Below are 23,183 nucleotides of genomic sequence, written 5' to 3'. Positions count from 1 at the left end.
TCTGCTTTATTACATGGGATTATGAGAATTTCAAAGATTTTTAACAGAGTTTTAGGTCATATTCCACGGTTTTTGAAAACCACAAATCAATAGCCTTACTCATCGACTCTGATCCATGAGATAATTGTATGTCTTTACATAAGTGGAAATATTAAAATTTATCTGAGTTCCAGTTGAGATTAAATGAGGCAGTGAAACTGAGAATGTGAATCATAAAAATTTACGGCACAGGAGGCCATTTGGCCCATCGTGTCCGTGTCGGCCGAAAAAGAACTATCCAGCCTAATCCCACTTTCCAGCTCTTGGTCCGTAGCCTGGTAGGTCACGGCACTTCAAGTGCATATCCAGGTACTTTTTAAATGCAGTGAGTGTTTCTGCCTCTACCACCCTTTCTGGCAGTGAGTTCCAGACCTCCACCACCCTCTGGGTGAAAACATTTCTCCTCAACTCCCCTCTAATCCTTCTATCAATTACTTTAAATCTATGCCCCCTGACTATTGAACTCTCTGCTAAGGGAAATAGGTCCTTCCTATCCACTCTATCTAGGCCCCTCATAATTTTGTACACCTCAATTAAAACTCCCCTCAGCCTCCTCTGTTATAAAGAAAACAATCCCAGCCTATCCAATCTTTCCTCATAGCTAAAATTCGCCAGTCCTGGCAACATCCTTGTAAATCTCCTCTGTACCCTCTCTAGTGCAATCACATCTTTCCTGTAATATGGTGGCCAGAACTGTACGCAGTACTCAAGTTGTGGTCTAACTAGTGTTTTGTACAGTTCTAGAACAACCTCCCTGCTCTTATATACCATGCCTTGGCTAATAAAGGAAAGTATCCCGTACGCCTTCTTAATCACCTTATCAACCTGTCCTGCTATCTTCAGGGATCTGTGGACATGCACTGCAAGGTCCCTCTGATCCTCTACACTTCTCAGTATCCTCCCATTTATTGTGTATTCCCTTGCTTTGTTTGTCCTCCCCAAATGCATTAACTCACACTTCTCCGGATTGAATTCCACTTGCCACTTTTCTGCCCACTTCACAAGTCCATTGATATCTTCCTACAGTCTACAGCTTTCCTCCTCACTATCAACCACACGGCCAACTTTTGTATCATCTGCAAACTTCTTAATCATGCCCCCTATATTTAAGTCTAGATCATTGATAAATACCACAAAAAGCAAGGGACCTAGTACTGAGCCCTGTGGAACCCCACTGGAAACAGCCTTCCAGTCACAAAAGCACCCGTCGGCCATTACCCTTTGCTTCCTGCCACTGAGACAATTCTGGATCCAACTAGCCACTTTCCCTTGGATCCCATAGGCTTTTACTTTTCTGACCAGTCTGCCATGTGGGGCCTTGTCATAAGCCTTTCTAAAATCCATGTAGACCATATCAAACACGCTACCCTCATTGACTCTCCTAGTTACCTCCTCAAAAAATTCAATCGAGTTAGTCAATCAAGTCAGTTCACTTTTGCTAAATCACATCTCAGCTTAGTAAAATTGGCCTTTCCCCAATTGAGAACTTTTACTCCTGGTCTGTCTTTGTCCTTTTCCATAACTATGCTAAATCTAACTGAATTATGATCACTACCACCAAAATGCTCTCCCACTGATGTTCCTTCCACCTGCCCAGCTTCACTCCCTAAAACTATGTTCAGAACTTCCCCCTCTCTTGTTGGGCTTGCTACGTACTGGCTAAAAAAATTCCCCTGAATGCATTTTAAGAATTTTGCGCCCTCTATACCTTTTACACTGATTGTATCCCAGTTAATATTAGGGTAATTGAAATCCCCTACTATTACTGCCCTATTGTTTTTGCACTTCTCAGAAATTTACCTACGTATTTGCTCTTCTATCTCCCTCTGACTGTTTGTGGTTCTATAGTACACTCCCAGCAGTGTAATTGTCCCTTTTGTTCTTCAGTTCAACCCTTATGGCCTCATTTGATGATCCTTCCAACATACCATCTCTCCTCGTGGCTGTAATTGTTTCTTTAACCAATATTGCAACCCCCCCTCCTTTTTTATCCCTCTCTATTTCATCTGAAAACCCTGTAACCAGGAATGTTGAGCTGCCGTTCCTGCCCCTCTTTAAGCCATATTTCAGTAATAACTATGATATACCTCCACGAGTCTATCTGTGCCCTCAGCTCATCTGCCTTATTCAGTAGACTCCTTGCATTGAAGCATATATCATTAAGTACTGCCAAACACCTTTGTTGTCTATTTTCTGCCATTCATTTCCAGCTCTGCTTTTTTCCCTTCTAAATCTAAGCTCAGGTTCCCATCCCCCAGCCAAGCTAGTTTAAACTCTCCCCAACAGCATTAGCAAACCTCTCCGCGACGATATTGGTCCCAGCCCTGTTGAGGTGCAACCCGTCCGGCTTGTACAGGTCCCATCTCCCCCAGAACCGGTCCCAATGCCCCAGGAATCTAAACCCCTCCATCCTGCACCATCTCTCCAGCCATGCATTCATCTGCACTATCCTCCTATTGCTATACTCACTAGCGCGTGGCACCGGGAGTAATCCGGAGATTACTACCTTTGAGGTCCTGCTTATTAATCGCTTTGCTAGCTCCCTAAAATCTGCCTGCAGGACCTCATCCCTCTTTCTAACTATGTCACTGGTACTGAATAGATGATAATGGAGCCATTAAGAATAAGATGTGGCAGCTGTTAATTGGATTTGTGAAAGACAATAAGAATCTCTTCTTTAAAGGATTAAAACAAACATTTTAAGTACCTCATTCAAGAGCATGGTGAAGATCTAGATATAGCGATTCAACCACTGCACATCAAGAAGAATGAAGCTTCTGCGCACTGAGGACATGCAATTTGAAGATGGGAAATGATGTAGAAGGGAATCATCCAAAGCAGTGGATGGATGGGGTTAGATGATGAGTGGAGGAAATCATTGGTATGGAAAGAAAAAGTGTTTGCATTTATATAGCATCTTATAATGTCTCTCCGAAACATCTCAAAGCATTGAATTAAATTGAAATGCAGTGAGTTTTGTTAGGTCGACAAATGCAACAACCCTTTTGACCACAGCAAGATCTCATAAACAACAATGAGATGACTAACCAGTCAACCTGTTTTGGTGGCGTGGGTTAAGGAAGGTGTGTTAGCCAGGCCACCAGCAGGATCCCCTGTCATTTTTCCTTTGGATCTTTAATGTCTACCTGAACTCACCAGAACAGGTAGATGAAGCCTGAGGAATAATAGAGTGGAAGAGAGATTGCTCAGAGAACCTTTGAGTTAATGGAGAGTCAGGAAAGGGTGAGCCATCAAATACAGCACAGATATAAGAGGAAATTAGATTGTCAGAACCAAAACCTAGGTAGAAGATCTTAATGGCAACTTGTGTAGAAATGCACGCGTACACAACTTTAGAAAGCACAACGCTTGAGACAATAGGTCAGTAATTTGATAAGTAATAGGTAACAATTTTCTTGGAATGAACACATGCACATTTCCAATATAAGAAAGGTAAACAGCATTCAAAGAGATTTGGACTAAATTAAGCAGATGGTCTAATGATTGACAGATGGATTTTAATGTAGATAAATGTACAGTAAAACACACTGAAACATCAAACACGTGTACACTTTGCTAAAGTCTTCAACGAAGATAATCAAATACAGGTAATAGGATCCATCTCAAAGATGTTTGACTATAATTTCAAAACAAGGTATTCTGACCTTATGTAGGTCACTGCTAAGACCACAAATGGAATATCGTGCACAGTTTTGGGCCTCTTTTCTTCAAAAGTACACTGATGTGTTGAAGGAGGTTCAGAGAAGAACAACATTAATATTCTAAGGCCTAGGGCTCTAAGTTAGGAAAAGAGTATAACAAAGCAGAAATTGTTTTCAGTGGAGAAAAGAAAATTGAGGGGGAAACACGATCCAGATTTGTAACTGTTTTAATCTGTGAGCATTGGGATCAAGAGGATGTAGGTTTAAGATTAACAAGCCTTGAGTGAGACAAGAAATTAGATAGAACTTTTCTCTCAGGATAGTGGACATGTGGAACACACTCTCGGAAAAAGCAGCTGATAATTTCTCAATTACCTTCTTCAAAAAGGAGCTGATAAATATCTGGCTGAGAACAGGATTAGAATTTAAAGGGTTAGGATGAGATGATTAAAAAATTCCATCAGAGATGTTGGCTCCTATGTTACTGGGGTTCATGGAGAGGAGAAGAGGAATAAAGGGAAGGGGAGTGTGTTGTCTGTGGAGAACAGTAGGCCAGAGGGATGAGCACAGATGAATATCTGAGAGATTTGATGGGTGAGGCAGATTTCATGATAGGGTAAATTTCACATGGGCTGGGAATTTCCTCGGCACTGCTCCCGGTCCACCGCGTAAGTGCAAAGGGAAAGCATCGGAAACCCCGTTTATGGGCATAAAGAGGGTCTGCGTGCACTTACAACAATCGTACGGTGGCGGAACGGGAGCAGCTCCAAAGAATTTCCTGACCATGATCCATGGGAAGAGTGAGCTTGTTTGACCAAATGGTTTCTTCCACATGCTTTCTTATGTTTTCTACTGCTGCTACCTTACTGCATCTCTGCTTCCTAATAGTCCGCCCAGTACTATTGTTGCCTTGTTCTCAGAAGATTTTGCATTATGCTACCTGTTTATTTTAATTATATTCATTTTTTTTCTCTGCACCACTGAAATTTTTTTCACAAAAACACATAATTTTTATTTTTTTTAAAGTGCTTAATGTAAATTTTTAAAAGGAAACTTTGCAATGATTTCCTACAATACTAAAACATAGAAGACTAAACAGTATTGTGGAAGTATAGATATGTTCAGTAGACTTCTATAGTTAAACACAAAAATATTCAAGTTCATCTTCAAAGTGTAATTTTCGCCAATATTTTGAAGCTATGTGCAATAGCAATGCACAGTGTAGCAGAAAATTGTGGCTAAGCCAATTTATTTTCCCAATACAATATGTACATAATAATGTTTAAATGTAATCTTTTAAAATAATTTATTCTGCAAACATTACAAATTAAGAGGTGTGCTATGGTTCTAGCTCTACAACATTCAGCAGCAGAAATTGGAGAAAATTGTTTTTGCTAACCTTGTGTAAAGGAAGAGAGCTGCATATTCTGAAGGCTCAAGGGAGTTCAATAACAAATGTAACATTTAATATATAAAGGAAAAAGGATTGTTTAGAGAAAGGAGATTGTAAAATCCCATGCAAGCCATTTTTCTATTTTTATTTGCATAATCCATGTGATAATTAGGCATTCACACATTCAAACTATAGTGAGAAACAACAGCAGTACTGTTAAAACAAGAGCTGTCACATCAGGACAAAAGTCTCTAGAAAGAAATGATGTGGAGATGCCGGTGATGGACTGGGGTTGACAATTGTAAACAATTTTACAACACCAAGTTATAGTCCAGCAATTTTATTTCCAGAAATAAAATTGCTGGACTATAACTTGGTGTTGTAAAATTGTCTAGAAAGAAACCAATGGTAAAGAGCTGTAAATTGAGAAACCACCAAGATTAGAAAAGTCAAAAACAGCCATTTGTTCTTTTCATTGGTATAGTACGCCTACTTCCAGAGAGAATACCACTGTCTGAATGCTGGCTTTCTTTTATAAAATGCCATTTGGGTGGTTCTTCTTGGGTGTTACAGGTAGAACTTAATTATTGTAGCTGATGGGCTTTTTTACAATCAGTAGTAACCAGTGTATAAATTATAGATGGTCTCAAATTGAGTTGTATCTTAAGTTTGATTTGAAAGCATGTTGGGCTGGATCTTGCTGGAAAGATAACAGCGTGTTAACGACGCACGCCGTTATTAATATGCAAATCGGCCAGCAAGTTCAGGGGATTAAGAGATACACTGTGAGTTGCGAATCTTCAGAACTTGCTGGTTGATTTATGCCATGGTGCCATTTGCTTTGTACAAACAGCATCTCACCCTTCGCCTCCCCATTATGTTTAAGAACTTGCTATATTTGCACATTAATTGCCCATTAAGCTCACCACAGAAAGTTAAGCCTGGCAATTAAGAGCGTAAGTACCTTTCTAACGATGTGATAATAATTAATGCAATTCCAATCAACCTCTCTGGCCATATTAAGAACAATTTAAAGTGTTCAATCTCATTGCTGCATGTAATCAACTGTTGTTTGAGATTATAAAAATGTCAATTTTTAAAAAAATTCTTGGGCATGATTTTAACTTGGAGGCGGGTTCTCAGCAGGGGGGGATCAATAATCGGGTGGGAAACCCGGAGAAAAAAAGTGTGCTGTTTCCCGTGCGATCGTGATTCAATTGGAGCCAATTAACTCAGCTTCCGGGTTTCGCGTCTTCAAGCTGTGCAGCGGGCGGACTGTGCACCTGCATGACTCATTTAAAACCCACTATTTAAAGGGCCACTCCAGCAATGCATTTGGAAGGAGAAAGGAAGAAAAAATGAGTGGAGAACGTCGTAGAGCAAAACCAGCACCTAGATTCTTCGATGCCGCCCTGCAGGCATTGCTGGGTGCAGTAAGAAGCAGGAGGGAGGTGCTGTACCCAGCAGACCGCAGCAAGAAACCTGGTCGTGTCACCAAGAAGTCGTGGCTGGAGGTGGCGGACGAGGTGAGCAGCAGAAGCACGGTGCCCCGGTCGTGGTTTCAATGCAGAAAGAGATTTAATGACTTAACGAGGTCAGGAAGAGTGAGTACAGTTACTGATTGACCTGCGTTCCACGGTGAACAATACCCCCCCTCACACTACCTTGCGAAGCCTACTCCATCACATCACTCCTCACATCACTTAAGGCTCAGTCTCGACTCACCTTCACTTTCTGTGCACTTCTTCTCCCCACCCCTCCCCATTTGTGTACCCACTTCTCCCAGTCACTCCAATCCTGATGTAATGTGAGCAATCTGTCTGATAGTCAGCCTCTGATGCATCTGCTGCACTGTCATCCTGACCCAAAGCAATGGATCCATCGGGTGACCACATCACCTTTACTCATTCACACTTTCTCCCCTTGTAGGAGAAGAGAGCGCAAAATGCAAGGGAGAGGGCGAGGACGAGGACTGGAGGGGGTCATCCACAAATCGTGGCCCTTATAGAGGTGGATGAGGAGACCATGGATATAAGCTGAACGGTAGAGTGCAGGGCCGCAGGAGATGCCGAGACTGGCATCCCGCAAATGTCAGGTGACAGAACTTTAGCATCCCTCGCACAGAACATGGATTGATGTTCTCAATGATTGATCTGTTGCACACCTCAGTATACTCATTGCATCATTACTTCTGCGATGATTATTAATATTGCTGTATGTTCTCTTCCAGAGACATCACGGATCGAAAACGTGGTCGAGGGCGATTCCTCAGAGGGGCTCCCTGCCTTTGAGGGGCCACTGTCACATCTTAGTGAGCCATCCACCAGTGCAGGTACTCACACCTCAGTGGGTCCTATCAGTGAGTTTGTTGGGTTGTCACCTGGTGAGTCACCACACGCAAGTGAGCATGAGCAGACACTGGTGGCAGGGACAGCTGTGGAGTGTCCGCGTCGGTGGGCGCACTCCTCTCCAAGCTCTGCTCAGCTTGGCACAGATGCTGAACCCCGGGGGCCATCCTTGAGAAGGAGAAGATGGAGGTACAGAAGCAACTTTGCGAGGGAGTGGAAAACGTGCCATGCACACTCACCACAATAGCGGAGAGGATGGAGGAGTCCAACTCCATCGCTAGTGGATTGGTGGTGCAGATAAGTGCGGGAATGTCTGCTATGGAGAGAATGGCATCCTCCATTGAGCTTCACGATTCACAAATGAGTCCATTCAGGCCCTGGCAACAGCCGTGCGGACTCAGGGCGAACTACATTCTGCTGCCTTAAACAGGCAGACAGATATATTCGCACTGGCCTAACAAGGCATCATACATGTCCTGCAAACTGTTGTCCAGCAGAGTGGTAGGAGTGATGTGGCCCAGGAGAGGGACTATGGTGAAAGGGGACATGGAAGTGGGGACGCCACTCAAAGCGCTCCCACGTTTCACCCATTGCGGCCCCCCCGCAACCAGTACTCGCAATGCTGCCTCCTCTCCAGATGGTCGAGTCTGCCCCTGCACAGGTGGAGGTGGGACAGTCTTTGGAGCGGCCCTCACGGGCTCCAAAACCCAGGGATTGTAGGCCGAAAGCATCTAAGCAGTCCAGGCATGAATCTGAGCAACCTGCCACTACCTCTGCTGCAGCCACATGGGATGCACCATGTAGCAGGAAGAGAAAGGTGAAGGTTCTGTAATCATTTGACATTGCTGCAGGAGTTCCTCAGGGCAGTGTCCTCGGCCCAACCATCTTCAGCTGCTTCATCAATGACCTTGATCAGAAATGGGGATGTTCGCTGATGACTGCACAGTGTTCAGTTCCATTCGCAACCCCTCAAATAATGAAGCAGTCCGAGCCCGCATGCAGCAAGACCTGGACAACATCCAGGCTTGGGCTCATAAGTGGCAAGTAACATTCGCGCCAGATAAGTGCCAGGCAATGACCATCTCCAACAAGAGAGAGTCTAACCACCTCCCCTTGACATTCAACGGCATTACCATCGCCAAATCCCCCACCATCAACATCCTGGGGGTCACCATTGACCAGAAACTTAACTGGACCAGCCATATAAATACTGTGGTTACGAGAGCAGGTCAGAGGCTGGGTATTCTGCGGCGAGTGACTCACCTCCTGACTCCCCAAAGCCTTTCCACCATCTACAAGGCACAAGTCAGGAGTGTGATGGAATACTCTCCACTTGCTTGGATGAGTGCAGCTCCAACAACACTCAAGAAGCTCGACACCATCCAAGATAAAGCAGCCCGCTTGATTGGCACCCCATGCACCACCCTAAACATTCACTCCCTTCACCACCGGCGCACTGTGGCTGCAGTGTGCACCATCTACAGGATGCACTGCAGCAACTCGCCAAGGCTTCTTCGACAGCACCTCCCAAACCCGTGACCTCTACCATCTAGAAGGACAAGAGCAGCAGGCACATGGGAACAACACCACCTGCACGTTCCCCTCCAAGTCACACACCATCCCGACTTGGAAATATATCGCCATTCCTTCATCGTCGCTGGGTCAAAATCCTGGAACTCCCTTCCTAACAGCACTGTGGGAGAACCGTCACCCCACGGACTGCAGCGGTTCAAGAAGGCGGCTCACCACCACCTTCTCGAGGGCAATTAGGGATGGGCAATAAATGCTGGCCTCGTGCACATCCTCGGTGATTTTTAAAAAATCACCGAGGATGTGCACAAACGTGTCTGACAGACTGTCATGTTTTTCATTTCTGTTTGGTTTATGTTAACAACACATTAAATGTTATGATTCTCACCATCACTGCCAAGTCTTGCCCATTCTTGAGTCTCTTTTGTGAAAGTGCCCTTACATGTGGTTGTTCATGAAAGGCGAGTTGATGCCACCCATTGGGTGCGTATGCAATGGGTGTATGTGTCGTTGTATGACTGTTTTGTGCAACTTTGGGTGGGGGGGGGGGGTTGTGGTTGTGGTGGTCATTACAGGTGGTCTGAGTACTTGGCTATAGCCACTTTGCATTTCTCCCTATGAGAATCTATCAAGTACGAGTCATTCCCTGGCATGACAAGCAGCCAGATGAGATGCTGCTTCACCAATGGTTCGCCCATCGTCGTCCTCCTCCTTCTCCTCCTCTTCTTCTTCAGTGTTGATGATAGGTGCAGCTGCTTGTGGAACGGCTGGGACCTCATCCATTGGTAACCCTCTCTGTTGAGCGATGTTGTGCAGGACGCAGCACACGAGTATTATTCTGCACACCCTCGCTGTTGAATACTGAAGGGCTCCCCCAGATCGATCCGGACACCAGAAGCGCATCTTCAGCAGTCCTATGGCTTGTTCAATGATGGACCTGGTGGTGATGTGACTGTCATTGTACCGCTTCTGTGCCTCACTGGTGGGGTTCCTCACAGGTGTCGTGAGCCACGTCTGCAGGGGGTATCCCTTGTCTCCAAGGAGCCATCCCTTAAGTGTGTCTTGTGCGTGGAAGAGGGGCCGAGATGTTGGATGCGCGCAGAATGAAGGAATCATGGCAGCTGCCCAGGAATTTGACACACACCTGCAGCAACCTCTTCCGGTGATCCCAAACCAGCTGCACATTGATGGAGTGATATCCCTTTCAATTGATGAACAGTCCTGGCTCATGTGCAGGTCCTCGGATTGCTACGTGTGTGCAATCAATTGCGTCCTGTACCCGTGGGAAGCCAGCCAGTGAATGGAAACCCACTGCCCTCTCAGTCTGGCCGATGTCGGCGATGGGGAAGTTGACGTAGTGGGATGCCCTGGCAAACAAGCCATCTGTGACCTGTCGTATACACTTATGGACAGACGACTGAGAGATCCTGGTGATGTCACCGGTGGCGTCCTGGAAGGATCCGGAGGCAAAGAAGTTGAGGGCAGTGGTGATTTTAACTGCGACAGGCAATGCATGGCCACCAGGCCCAGCTGGGAGCAGCTCTGCACGAAGGAGCCTGCAGATCTCTGCAACCACTTGGCGACACAATCTAAGCGGTAGGCACTGCTCCTCAGAGGTCCAGGAAGCTCAGCCTCTTCCTGTAGATCCTCTCACGGGGGTACTGCCTCCTGCAACGTCGGCCCCTCCGTTGTTCCCCTCTCTGCTTTTCTGCAGATCCCTGTGGCGCACCTCTGTCTTGTGGAGCTGCAACTCCCAGAACTGCATGCCGTGCCTCCTCCTCAGATGTAGTGCTGAATACATCCATTGTGCCCCCCCATCCTGATGGTGTCGGTTTGAGGGGGTCCAAAATGCAGGCAAATATGTCTGAACAGAAGAATTCTGAGTGTGAACAAAGAAATCTGAAGCTAAACACTAAGAACTTCCATCCAAAGGTTTGTCTGAGAGAACTGCTTGTCCTGCTGCAAAAACTCACCTTTTATCCCCATTTGTCAATCACTGGTTTAAATGTCCAAATGGCTGCCGGCTGCAACTCGTCTCCGTTTCCATGGCATGTTTCAGAGGCCACGGGAAACACGTTCAGGCAGAGTTAAAATAATTTCTCTGCCTCAATTCCCACAAATTTAATTGATTTAAGTACTTCAACTATCTTAATTCCCCCTTTAAATGTCATCCCACCAGTTTTAATTGCCGGTGGGACTTCCGGGTTTCCGAAGTGCACCCAGGTGTGTCTGGGCGAAACGCATTTTTCGATGTGTTGAAGCCGGGACTCGTTCCTGCTCCCAACTTTTACAATTTTTACTGCCCCCCCCCCGCCCCCAACCCACCTGTTCTTCAGGGTTAAAGTCATGCCCCTTACTTTTCCTTTCTGACCCTATTTTTCTCTCTCTCTTAATCCAAACGTTCTTTCCCTCTCTTTATTTCTCTTTCTGTACCTGATTTGATTCTAATCTACCCACTCTAATTCACCCTCCCTCTCCATCGTTACTCTGTTTCTTTCTCAATCCTTAAAATCTCATTAAGGAGATACACTGTTGGTCCCGTCGTTCACTAAGGTCACAGACGCCACGTTGTCCTCGACACATCAGCTCGCACTTCCAGCAAGTGACGGTGTAAAAAAATGTTGGAGCTGAAGAATGCAGAAAAAAGTCTAACAGGGCACGACAGAAGATGCCCCGCTCCAGCAAAATCCGGCCCATTATTGGGGGGGTGGGGAATGATTGTCTACATGATCTCATTATGATACGGTGAAGTTAAGCAGAAGTCAAAACATTCCTATAAAATAGTTGAGAAACAGCTGCATAAGAACAAAAAAGTCTCTCTTACAGACATACTTGTTGAGGACCTTTCAATTATATTTTATAAATTAGCTTTTAGCAAACAGTGTAGAATGTAAGAAAGATTAGACAAATGATGTGGTGGTGCAATTAACTGCATGCACTCTGCTTGTAAAGAAAATCGTACAGTTTCATCTTGTAGTGGATAAAAGTAGCTAGAGGCTGAGAAAGTACGACATATGGCGCGTGTGTGCGTGGGGAAACAGTTATTTACACTATTAACTAAAGATTTTAGAAGCACTGCATGTGCCCTTCTCTCTGTTGGTCCACAAGCAGTAACTTAAAATTCTAACATGCATATATGCTTACACCTAAGGATTTGCAAAATGATCACTGTTAGAGTCAACAATAACTCCACAATATAAATGAATGCATAGCCAGTACAAAAAGACTTGTGAGCCAAACTAGGCTTGTATCTCTACTATTCCACTGCTCTGAAGCAAAGCTACTTCATTCTCCCCAAACAAAACAAATGCAAAAAAAAGTCTTGAGTCCCAGAAGATCGGACTGGAGCAGACATGGAGGTTTGTGCACTGGGAACAAGAGAAAACTGCCTACATTCCACTCTTCTTACTTTGTTGCACATACTAATGGAGAAGGGCAGCTTTCAAAGTGTAGTTCCAAATATGCAAATTCCTGGCCATGATAAAGTAACACTATGCATAATTTAAAGTCACTATTTTTTTACCTATTTAATAACCTGTCCTCATTTAAATAACGTGTTAAAATATGTATCTCTAAAAGTTTTAAAAAGAGACTTTATTGACCTGATCTCTAAGATTGCCAGGACTGCCATTTTGAAATCAGAGCTCTTAAAAGCTCAGCCATCTCATCATGCATATAATGTAGCACCATATCTCTTATTTAAAATATCATGATTTATAAACACGAAACAACGGGGTTGCACAATTGGTTAACACATTGCTCTTTCATCTCTGGCGCCAGGTTTCAAATTCAATCCATATTAAAAGGATGAGTCTTCTTTTTCTAGCAGTTGTGAGAGTCATGTGTAAACTAAATTTGAAACAATCGTAGCCCAGTTTCTAGTACAAAAGTCCAGAAAGGTGGCTGATATGAGATGTGGTAAGTTACACAGAATTTACAGCACAGAAACAGGCCACTCGGAAAATAGTTTTCTATGCCGGCATTTATGTTCCACACAAGCCTCCTCCCACTCTATTTACTTCATCTCACCCTATCAATGTGTCCTTCTATTCCTTTATCCCTCATGTACTGATCTAGCTTCCCCTTAAATGCACATATGCTATTCGCCTCAACCACTCCACGCGGCAGCAAAAACTCACTGTTACAGTACTGGATGCTCTTATGAGCTGGGGTTGATGTGCATTTTTGGGGGCAGTGGAGATCGCGCTTTACTCTGCAATAAGCCATCCTATGCCTAACTTGGGAGTGGCTGATACCTATATTAAATGCCAAAACAGAAAACACTTAGCTTGAGGGGCATAAATATTCACTATAAAAAGTGTTGTTGTAAAGTACCAAAATAGGCATTCCACTGGTACTTTAATTAAAAATTATTGGTTAGAGCCATAATTAAATCATACAGCTGTTTTATAATACAGTTTGGGATTACAAATAAAAATGTTTTCATATCCTAACCAGCCCAGCAAGGATTTAGTTAACTCTGTTTGAGTCAATCCCTGAAACTCAGGTGAGCTTGGATTTTAGGTTCAGTCCAGTGAACAAGTGGCACACACCATAGAGTGCTGATTCATCATAACAAAAAATATAATGTTTGCAGTCAGGGGACAAGCTTTTGTTCATTTTAATGGAGACAGAAGAAATTGGTGGTGGGGGAGACATTTTTCAAATCACCAAAGATGCAAACTAATTATTACAGTTTTATAGTGCAATATGCATTGATTAAATTACTGCGGTTACTGGCTTGTTTTGTATTTTTAAAATAGTTTTCTGCAAACTGCTCTCTGGTACAGTTAAATGAGAACTCTTCTCCAACTTAACCACATATCTTGAGCAAGAGCACAATATCATGAAAAGCTTCACAGCCTTCCTATCTGTCTCATCTGTGGCTATGTAAACATGCAAGTAGTGAAAGACATGTCTATCACAATCTCACACACCAAGGGCTGCACTATTGTGCTTGAAGTAAGTGAGAATTCGGGATTATTTACTTGGTAAATATATAGCACCTGGTAAAATTAGCATTGACATTTAGCCTCAGCAACAACTTAAGTCAGCTCTCTAGGGAAAACTACCTACAGGCGCTGACCGCCTTTGGCACGGTTCGGAATGAAAATGTGAATTTTTCAAACTTGATAATTAACGATGGTCAAACTGTCAACAGAAAAGTGAAAATGTCTCTGATCACTGACGTCTTGAATGTGATGGATCTCTTTTCCTACATGCACAAAATGTATAATTATATAACATAGCTAAAGGCTGCTGAGGTGCAGAAACCTCATCGATAGTAAATCCCAGTACGAATAAAAAGGAGTGGGGGAGCAGTTTGTACTAATAGGTGAAAACTTTTTTTGTAGAATCAATCTCATACTAATAAAAAAAAAGGAAAAATGTGGTTCACTCAATTTATATGTCATTAACTAAGTTATATACAAACCGATTACGCGGTGTACTCTTCAACCACGATGTGCTTATATATATAACGGGAGGAAGAACAGATTACATATTCATGCAATACACAAGACTCCACTCTCCTTACTGGATGTTCTATTGTTAGCGGTTAATTATACTCATTACGAATGCCCGAAGCGGTTCTATCTCCCTTAGGCCCAATATGTGAAAGTTCTATCATCACAGATTCACAATGCTGGATTTGTTTTTTGTTGTTGCTCTGATTTTTGCCCAGTGTCTTGTGATGCTAAAGTAACGGTCCGGTGCAGACGCTACACTCCCATCACGTATTGTTCGGATGAAGCTCAGTTGATGCTTTTGAAAATGACCAGCTCCATCCGTTGCACATTGTTCTCTAATTTCCTATTTCCCCACACCCTTCCCTTTAGTTTTACCTTCGCTTTATCCTTCCTCCTTTTCTTCTTCGGCTCTTCGTGCTGCCTCGGTTTCTTCCAGACGGTCGCTGATTCCTCCAGCAATAAATGCTCCTCGATCGGCAGGGCCCTGCTCGCAGCAACAGAGGCTGCATGGCCTCGACCCTGCACGAAAACAACAACAACCAGCACCAGCACCACCACACCTACCAGCAGGCTGAGAGCGATCGCGGGCAAAATAACGAGAGCGGGATCAGAGAGACCGCCTCCGAACAGCAACTCACTGCCATGCAGCAGCAGCACCTGCAGCCAGCGAGCTAACGGCTCGAGCATGGCGAGAGACAATGGGTCGAGTGGAACGGCTCGGGGACTGCGTGTTCCAAATCCGAACCTGAGCCCAGGCGGATGGGCGCGCGGGCGAAGCCCTGGCAGCCTGCGAATCTTACACACACAAAAAAAAAGCAAAGCTTCACTTTCACGGGCTGCACAAACTTTTCTTCCTGCAATGCTTTTAACTTATGCGTACTACTGTAAATGTGACGGTGGCCATGAAAGACCAAATCGTTCAAAACACATTTCAAATTAAAGCTTGATTGTAGCCCGATAAGTGCAAGTAGTAATACCGTGGGAGGGGGGGGGGGGGAGGCAGTTGTGTTTACAGCGTTTGTTGGTTATTATTACTGTTTAACTCGTGGAAAAATTAATAACCATTTGGGGAAGGGGAAACTATTTCCATCGCCTTACGTGATGGCAACGTCGATTGGACGATTGCAATCGACTGTCTCGATTTATTACACCCCGCGATTGATTACAGTTTATATAGTGCTGCTTGCTGTAGCCTGTTAGATACAGGATGAACATTTGAGCTCTGGGAATTAGTCTCACCATCGAGCAAAGCAGATGAATTATGTCCTAATTGCAGTGTTCAAATTACACCCGTAAATTTGGAAAAACATAAGGTGATCATGTGAATACAAGCGTCAAATGTGCTTTTAACGGGAATGTTTTTGTCTCGCGGGTTACGTTTTCAAAACAAAACCCGTAACAGACCTCCGGGCACAGCTACATTGGAAGATTTTGACCTTATTCGAAGCGCGATGTGGAAAGGCTTTGTCTCCCTTTGGTTACTGAAGGGCCTTTTTCAGTTTGCAAAATATACACATCTTATATTCCTGTACAAAAATGACTTGCTGTAAATTTCTTGCGCTTCGATATTGGTATTAGCTACAGAGCCACGTAGAGGAGCCGCAGCGGGGAGGTGTGCGCTGTCATAAATTCCGACAAGAACGATTCCTCTATCGAAAGTCCAAACCGCCTACACCTGGAAACAGCGTCACAATGGAGTGAGAATTGCACCGTTGCTATGTGTGGCGATATTGCAGATATGAACATGAAGATTTCATCTGATTGATATTATTAGTGAAACCATAAACATGTTCTTTTGCATTTGCAATTTTACTAGAAATGCCCACCATAGGAAATCTTTATGATGACTCTTACAATGTCATTGCACATAGCGACCAGAGCAATTCTTACCCCAGCATGTATTAATCTTAACCTCAGAAGAACGCCAGTGTTATTTCTCCATTCCCTAGGCCAGCCATACAATTTAAGGGTAAAAATTCCACTCCTATCCTCCGGCATCAGATGAGAGCACATATCACAAAATTGTGCACTGCCAGCTTGTGATTTTCAAGCTATTAATGTTAGTGAGCGGAAAATCAGCCATTTTGCGATTTTTTTTACCCCTTATTGCCAAATTGTCCTGAACTTTGAGCAGAACGAACTGAGGATGTGGTCAGAACATGATTACATGCCGTCCACCCTCTATAAACTTGAGCTCATCCAAAACTCTGCTGCCCATATCCTAACTCACACCAAGTCCCACTCACCCATCACCCCTGGCTCCTCGTCCGGCAACGTCTCGATTTTAAAATTCTCATCCTTGTTTTCAAATTCCTCCACGGCCTCACCCCTCCCTGTCTCTGTAACCTCCTCCAGTCCTACAACCCTCTGAAATCTCTGCACTCCTCCAATTCGCAGCCCCGATTTTCATTGCTGCACCATTGGTGGCCATGCCTTCAGCTACCTAGGCTCTAAGCTCTGGAATTCCCTCTCTAAACCTGTCCACCTTTCTACCTCACCTCCTTTAAGACGGTCCTTAAAACCTACCTCTTTGACCAAGCTGTTGGTCACCTGTCTTAATATCTCCTTTTGTGGCTTGGTATCAAATTTTGTTTGATAACGCTCCTGTGAAACGTCTTGGGATATTTTACTACGTTAAAGGCGCTACATAAATGCAAGTTGATGTTGTTGTTTATGACTTCAAGGACCTTGCTATTGTACCATACAAAGTCATCTAGATTCTAGTGAGCAGAAGAACACTAGGCTCATTAACCATTCCCCCCACCCCCCGATTTTTGGATGGCTGGTTCAGGGAGCCTCACAAATCTTTGGAAGAGATTGAGTCTGCATAGCCATTTTAGCAGCTTATGCTGAGGAACATACATTACTATCCTTTGCCATTTCTCTCCCAGTCTCCTCTTTTTCACTGCTTAGGATACCCTGGCTCTAATAGTGGGTGCATGGGTGCATTTAGCCTAAATTACAAGTTCAAGCCACAAGTCTAAAGCTAGCTGTGCAGAGCCCATTGCCTATCCCCGATCCTGCTTGTTCTTGTTTTCACTATGCTCTTTTCAACGGTTGGATCTCTGTTCAAATTTAATTTCAGGGACTCATCCTGGATTCATCTGTCAACGGGACTAGGCTGCTCTCTGGACTACACTGTAGGACTCGGTTGCTGTGATTCTACTCTGCTACTCAGTTGCTTCAAGTTTTAAGTAACTTTTTCTAGGTTACACCTCCACACCTGTCTCCAAATCTGGTTATTAGTTCGTCGGTGCTCCAAGCTGATCCTACCTAATCTACAAATGAGCTTCATCCCACCACAGGACCTCTGACTTTAACTTTGGACTCTCTTTTATGGTCTCCTTCATATCCTCTGTTTGCAACCAGGACATATCTATCAAAATCTTTGCCATGCCTATGTAGCCTGAATTTCCTCTATGTTCATTCACATGCGGATCATGGTGCTGCACCTGACCCCAGCCCATTACTTCAATTTCCCTTTTTCCCTGTTACCCATTCATGCCTCCTTTAATTTCTCCCCCCAAGTACCTATCCCAACCCTTCACTATTCCTGAGCTTCCTACTTCCCTGTCGCTGTCCCAGGCTCGACTCCCTCTTGGATAAGCCCACAGCTTCCCTTTGTGCTTCTCTCGGCATTCTCCAAAGAGCCCCATTGAGGCACTCATCACTGCCTCCTTATGAGCAGCAACCCCAACTGCCTCATAATCCTGTCTCACCAACCTTCTCCACTGCACACCTCACCTTGTTCTATTCCTCTTATCTCTCCTTCAAAATCCTCCATTTTGCCCATTCAAGCCCCACTCCGAGTTTCTCTAAGGTGGTGGATGGGGTGCCAATCAAGTGGACTGCTTTATTCTGGATGGTGTTGAGCTTCTTGAGTTTTGTTGCAGTTGCACTCATCCAGGCAAATGGAGAGTATTCCATCACACTCCTGACTTGTGCATTGTAGATGGTGGAGAGGCTTTGGGGAGTCAGGAGGTGAGTCACTGCAAAATACCCAGCCTCTCACCTACTCTTGTAGCCACAGCATTTATGTGGCTGACCCAATTGAGTTTCTGGTCAATGGAGACACCCAGGATGTTGATGGTGGGGGATTTGGTGATGGTAATGCCAATGAATGTCAAGGGGATGTAGTGAGACTCTCATCGGAGATGGTCATTGCCTGGCACTTATGTGGCGCAAATGTTATTTGCCACTTATCAGCCCAAGCCTGGATGTTGTACAGATCTTGCTGCATGCTGGCATAGACTACTTCATTATCTGAGGAATTGTGAAAGGAGCTGAGTACTGTGCAATCATCAATGAACAGTCCCACTTCTGACCTTATGATGAAGGCAAGGTCAGTGATGAAGCAGTTGAAGATGGTTGGGCCTAGAATGCTGCCCTGAGGAGATCCTGCAGCGATGTGGTGGGGCTGAGATGATTGGCTTCCAACAACCACAACCATCTTCCTTTGTGCTAGGTATGACTCGAGCCGTTGGCCCTGATCCCCATTGACTTCAGTTTTACTAGGGCTCCTTGGTGCCACAGTCTGTTGAATGTTGCCTCAATGTCAAGGGCAGTCATTCTCAGCCTTTGACACGGTCAACCATGCCACCTTCTTCTAATGCCTCTTCTCTGTTGTCCAGTTGAGTGGGTCTGCTGTCACCTGGTTCCTCTCTTACCTATCCAATTGTAGCTAGAAAATCTCCTGCAATGGCTTCTCTTCCCGTCTCCACACTGTTACCTCTGGAGTTCCCCAACGATCTAACCATGGCCCCTCCTATTTCTCATCGACATGCTGCCCTACGGTGACATCATCCAAAGACATGACATCAGGTTCCACGTGTAAACTGATGACACCCAGCTTTACCTCACCACCAACTCTCTCAACCCCTCCATTGCCTCTGTGTTATCAGCCTGTTAGTCTGACATCCAGTCCTGGATGAGTCGCGATATCCTCCAATTAAAGCCATTGTTTTCAACCCCCGCCACAAACTCCATTCCTTCGTCACCAATTCCATTCCCCTCCCTGGCCAATGTCTCAGGCTGGACCAGACTGTTCGCAGCCTCAGCATCTTATTTGATCCTGAGCTGAGCTTTCGACTCCATATCCTCTCCATCACAAAGACCATCTACTTCCACCTCCGTAACATTGCCTGCCTCCATCCCTGCCTCAGCTCATCTGCTGCTGAAACCCTTATCCATGCCTATGTTACCTCTAGACTTGAGTCTTCCAATGCTCTCCTGGCTGGCCTCCCATCTTCCACCCTCCATAGACTTGAGCTCATCCAAAACTCTGCTGCCCATATCCTAACCTGAACCAAGTCTCGCTCACCCATTACCTCTTTGCCCGCTGACTTACACTGGCTCCCGGACCACCAACACCTTAAATTTAAAATTCTCATTCATGTGTTTAAATCCCTCCATGACCTCGCCTCTCCCTCTCCAGCCCTACAATACTCCAAGAACTCTGCGTTCTTTCAACTCTGGCTTTTTGTACAAAACCCAATTCCTTTGCCCCACCTTTGGTGGCCATCCCTTCAGCCATCTACGGCCAAAGCTCTGGGACCCTCTCTGTCTTTTCACCTCTCTATCCTCCTTTACGACCCTCCTTAAAACCTATCCCTTTCACCAAGCTTTTAATCAGCCTTCCTGATATCTCCTTCTTTGGCTCGGTGTCAATCTTTGTCTGATTACGCACCTGTAAAGCGTCTTGGGATGTTTTCCTACATTAGAGGGATTATATAAATGCATGTTGTTGTTGTTTCTTTTTTTAGAAAAAGAGGAGGAACATCTGAGTTTATGTCTGAAAATATCAGTCTGTTGCTAGACAAATCTGCTGGCTAAGTGATGGGTCTCACAGGTGTCTTCACACAGACTGAAACTTGTTAAAGAAGAAGTGTCAAATTATTCTCCTGTTATCAGTCACAGTGACAGGACTTATGAAAGAGGCATGATTCCATTTGCAGCTATTTCTTCAAAAGTGTTTTAAGAATGTTTGATCCTTTCTGTAATTAAAACTTATTTCAAACTTTTTATCGCAGTCAGGTTATAAATTGTATTTTGTAATTCCGTTGTATTTTGTAGACTACTGGGAAAAAAATGAAAACGAGTAATCTTTAGGACGTGTCAATTCAGCTCAGTTAGTAGCACCTTTACCTCTGGATCAGAATGTTGTAGGTTCAAATTCCACATCAGAATTTGAGTGCATTGCTGGAAGTGCTGGTCTGTGAAATTCAGGTCCAGTCCATCTGTAGGTGGATGTTAAAGATCCTGCAGCATAGTTCTCCTGGTATCTTGGTCAACATTCTTCCATCATTACTTATTATGAGATGTTGCTACTGCAGAATAGCTGCTATGTTTGCCAACATTGCACTTCCAAAGTAATTCATTAGGAACGATTTTACAAAATAGTATACCGGTAGGGAGCCAAACTCCCAAGAGGCTCATATCAGGAATGTAAACCTGAAACCAAGGGGAACACAAGCCTGAATTCCTGATATGTGTCACTACCAGGCAAGACTCATCACCAAGATTTCATAAAATCAGTCTCATGGAATACTTTAAAATGTTTCAATATGGCAAGTTACTATATCACAGTGGTGTCCAATTCTTTAGCCACATGTGGCTAATTGGGAACGCAGATTTGCATTTTTGATTAGTAAATAAAAAAATAAAGAATAGACACCGTCATTGGAATGTGATCTCAATACTCATATTTGCAGCATGTTTATTTTAGCCTTTTTTGTGCATTTGTTAGAAAAACAGTAAGACGAAAAGCAGATTGTGCAAGTGCTTTTTGATCATTGTGTGTACTTTCTGCTTATTGGTTATCTGCTAAAATGGCTTGTAACATGTATGAAAACACAGAACTTCAGCACCATGGAAACACCAGCAACATTGTATGGATAGGGCAGTTGTCATTGTGATCTGTTCAACCAATCAGAATAACCACTCAAGGCTAGCAGAAGAAAGAAAGCCCAACCAATAATGAGCAGCTTCAACAGGCCACGTGGAGAGCAGGGCGGGTCTGGCATGTCTCGTTGTGCGAGCCACCATTTTGAGCAATCACTCTGATGAAGTCATTGTACTACTCATAATTGCTGGACAAAAAGCTAGAAGCTGCACTAGGATGTGCTGTGTCCGAAAAATCCAAGCCAGAATTCCAAACTTTGGTGAATGAGAAAGACTGCAAAGTTCGGCACTGGATGATGGTAGATGTTTGTTAAGTAAATATACAAGTGAAATACATTTACCTGTGCTGCGTGTAAGGCATGTGGCTAAAACAGTGTCACTGTAGGGCAGTTGTCATTGTGATTTGTTCAACCAATCAGAATAACCACTCCAGGCTATCAGAAGAAAGAAAGCCCAACCAATAATGAGCAGTCAGCAATTTCTATTGGATAACACTGTTATATAAACAGTCAATGATCCCCAGGTTACTGAAATTCTTGTTATTGCTCATAAAATAATGCGGAAAAATCATTATAGTGCTATAAATACCACATATTTGTAAAAGATCAGTTTCAGCTTACAATTGAAGCAGTTGTGAATGCTGTGTAACTGATACAGCATTTTCATAATGCAGAATTTTGTCTACCCTTTGAGCATGAAAGTACATTACAATGTGTATGTCCTTCTATGTTTTCCATGTTGTTCTTTATTTTAATTTTATTTTGTGCTTATCATAGCTGGAGATGGAACACTTTCCACTTAAGGCAACAATTGTCAGCATCAAGCACTGCCAGGTCAGACATTGCACTGTTAAATGCAGAGTAAAGCTCTGACTACCCAGCCCTAATAATGTTCCTTAACTCCAACCTCAAAGAACATTCCCTATTACACCCGTGTGGAATTTTTCATACCACTACTAATGTCCACTACCTCTCCAGGAGCAGCTCCACAGCTAAGCTGGCCCATGAGATTTCTATGAATCTCCCTTTCCACCCTTCTTCTATTCTAATGGTGCAGAGGCTCACTGTCCTAAAGAGAAAGATAACTTTTGTGGCTCATTTTTCCCAACTCTATTCTTGATGATCTATAAAGAGCCTTCCTCTACTACTCCATTCAGTTCCAGCACAATGGACAATATCAAGTTTAATCCCTGCCGTGCCTATCAGATTCTTTAATCTGTTGACTCCAACAAATCCTCTGGTTCTTCCTATTAGAAGAACATGAGAATTTTGAGGAACAGGAAAAGACCATTTGTCCCAAGCTTAATCTCTTTTTAGAGATCAAGTACACTTACTATATCACCCAATCCTTTCGCTTTCCAAAAACACACCCAATTGTCTCTTGAACCTATTTATACTGTCTGTTTTCTTGCATTCCCTGGTCACTTATTCTATAACTCTGTCACACTTTGGATGAAAAAGTCCCACCTGGCATCTTATTGCTAACTTCCTGGGGGGCGGGGGGGGACTTTAGCCGAGATTCTCCGGCTCATCTGCCGTTTTTCAGGGCTTCCCATGGCTCTTCCTCTGAAGTTATGTCAAACAAGTAGAAGAACCTCCTCAGAAATTCAGCCCTCAATTCGTAACTTTTGTTCTCTGGTACAGGAACCCTTTACCATAAAGAACAATTTGGATCGATTTTGTCAATTTCTTTCATAATCTTAAAAATACCAATTAAATCTCCTCAAAGACTCCTTATCCAAAGGAAACAAGTCCAACTTAGTTAATCTTTCTTAATGATGTAATTTTTTGATTGCCTCTTATAATAATATTTTTCCTATGATTAGATGATGAAAACTGTACAC

The 23,183-nt window shown here is 43.8% G+C and overlaps 1 protein-coding gene across 1 annotated transcript in view; it reads right to left on the bottom strand.

The window, feature by feature from the left end:
* LOC137321744 (protein LYRIC-like) overlaps positions 1–15,305 on the bottom strand; it is an 87,730-nt gene extending 72,425 nt beyond the window's left edge. Inside the window, exon 1 of the mRNA XM_067984347.1 lies at positions 14,816–15,305. Within this exon, the coding sequence (XP_067840448.1) occupies positions 14,816–15,127 (312 nt within the window). The 5' untranslated portion in view covers positions 15,128–15,305. The remainder of the gene's footprint in view (positions 1–14,815) is intronic.
* Positions 15,306–23,183: the final 7,878 nt, after the last annotated feature.

Source organism: Heptranchias perlo, chromosome 5 (genome assembly GCF_035084215.1).
Source record: "Heptranchias perlo isolate sHepPer1 chromosome 5, sHepPer1.hap1, whole genome shotgun sequence".
NCBI classification, from domain to species: Eukaryota; Metazoa; Chordata; class Chondrichthyes; order Hexanchiformes; family Hexanchidae; genus Heptranchias; species Heptranchias perlo.
Note: the sequence above shows the minus strand (reverse complement) of the source record. Positions and strands in the feature narration are given on the sequence as shown.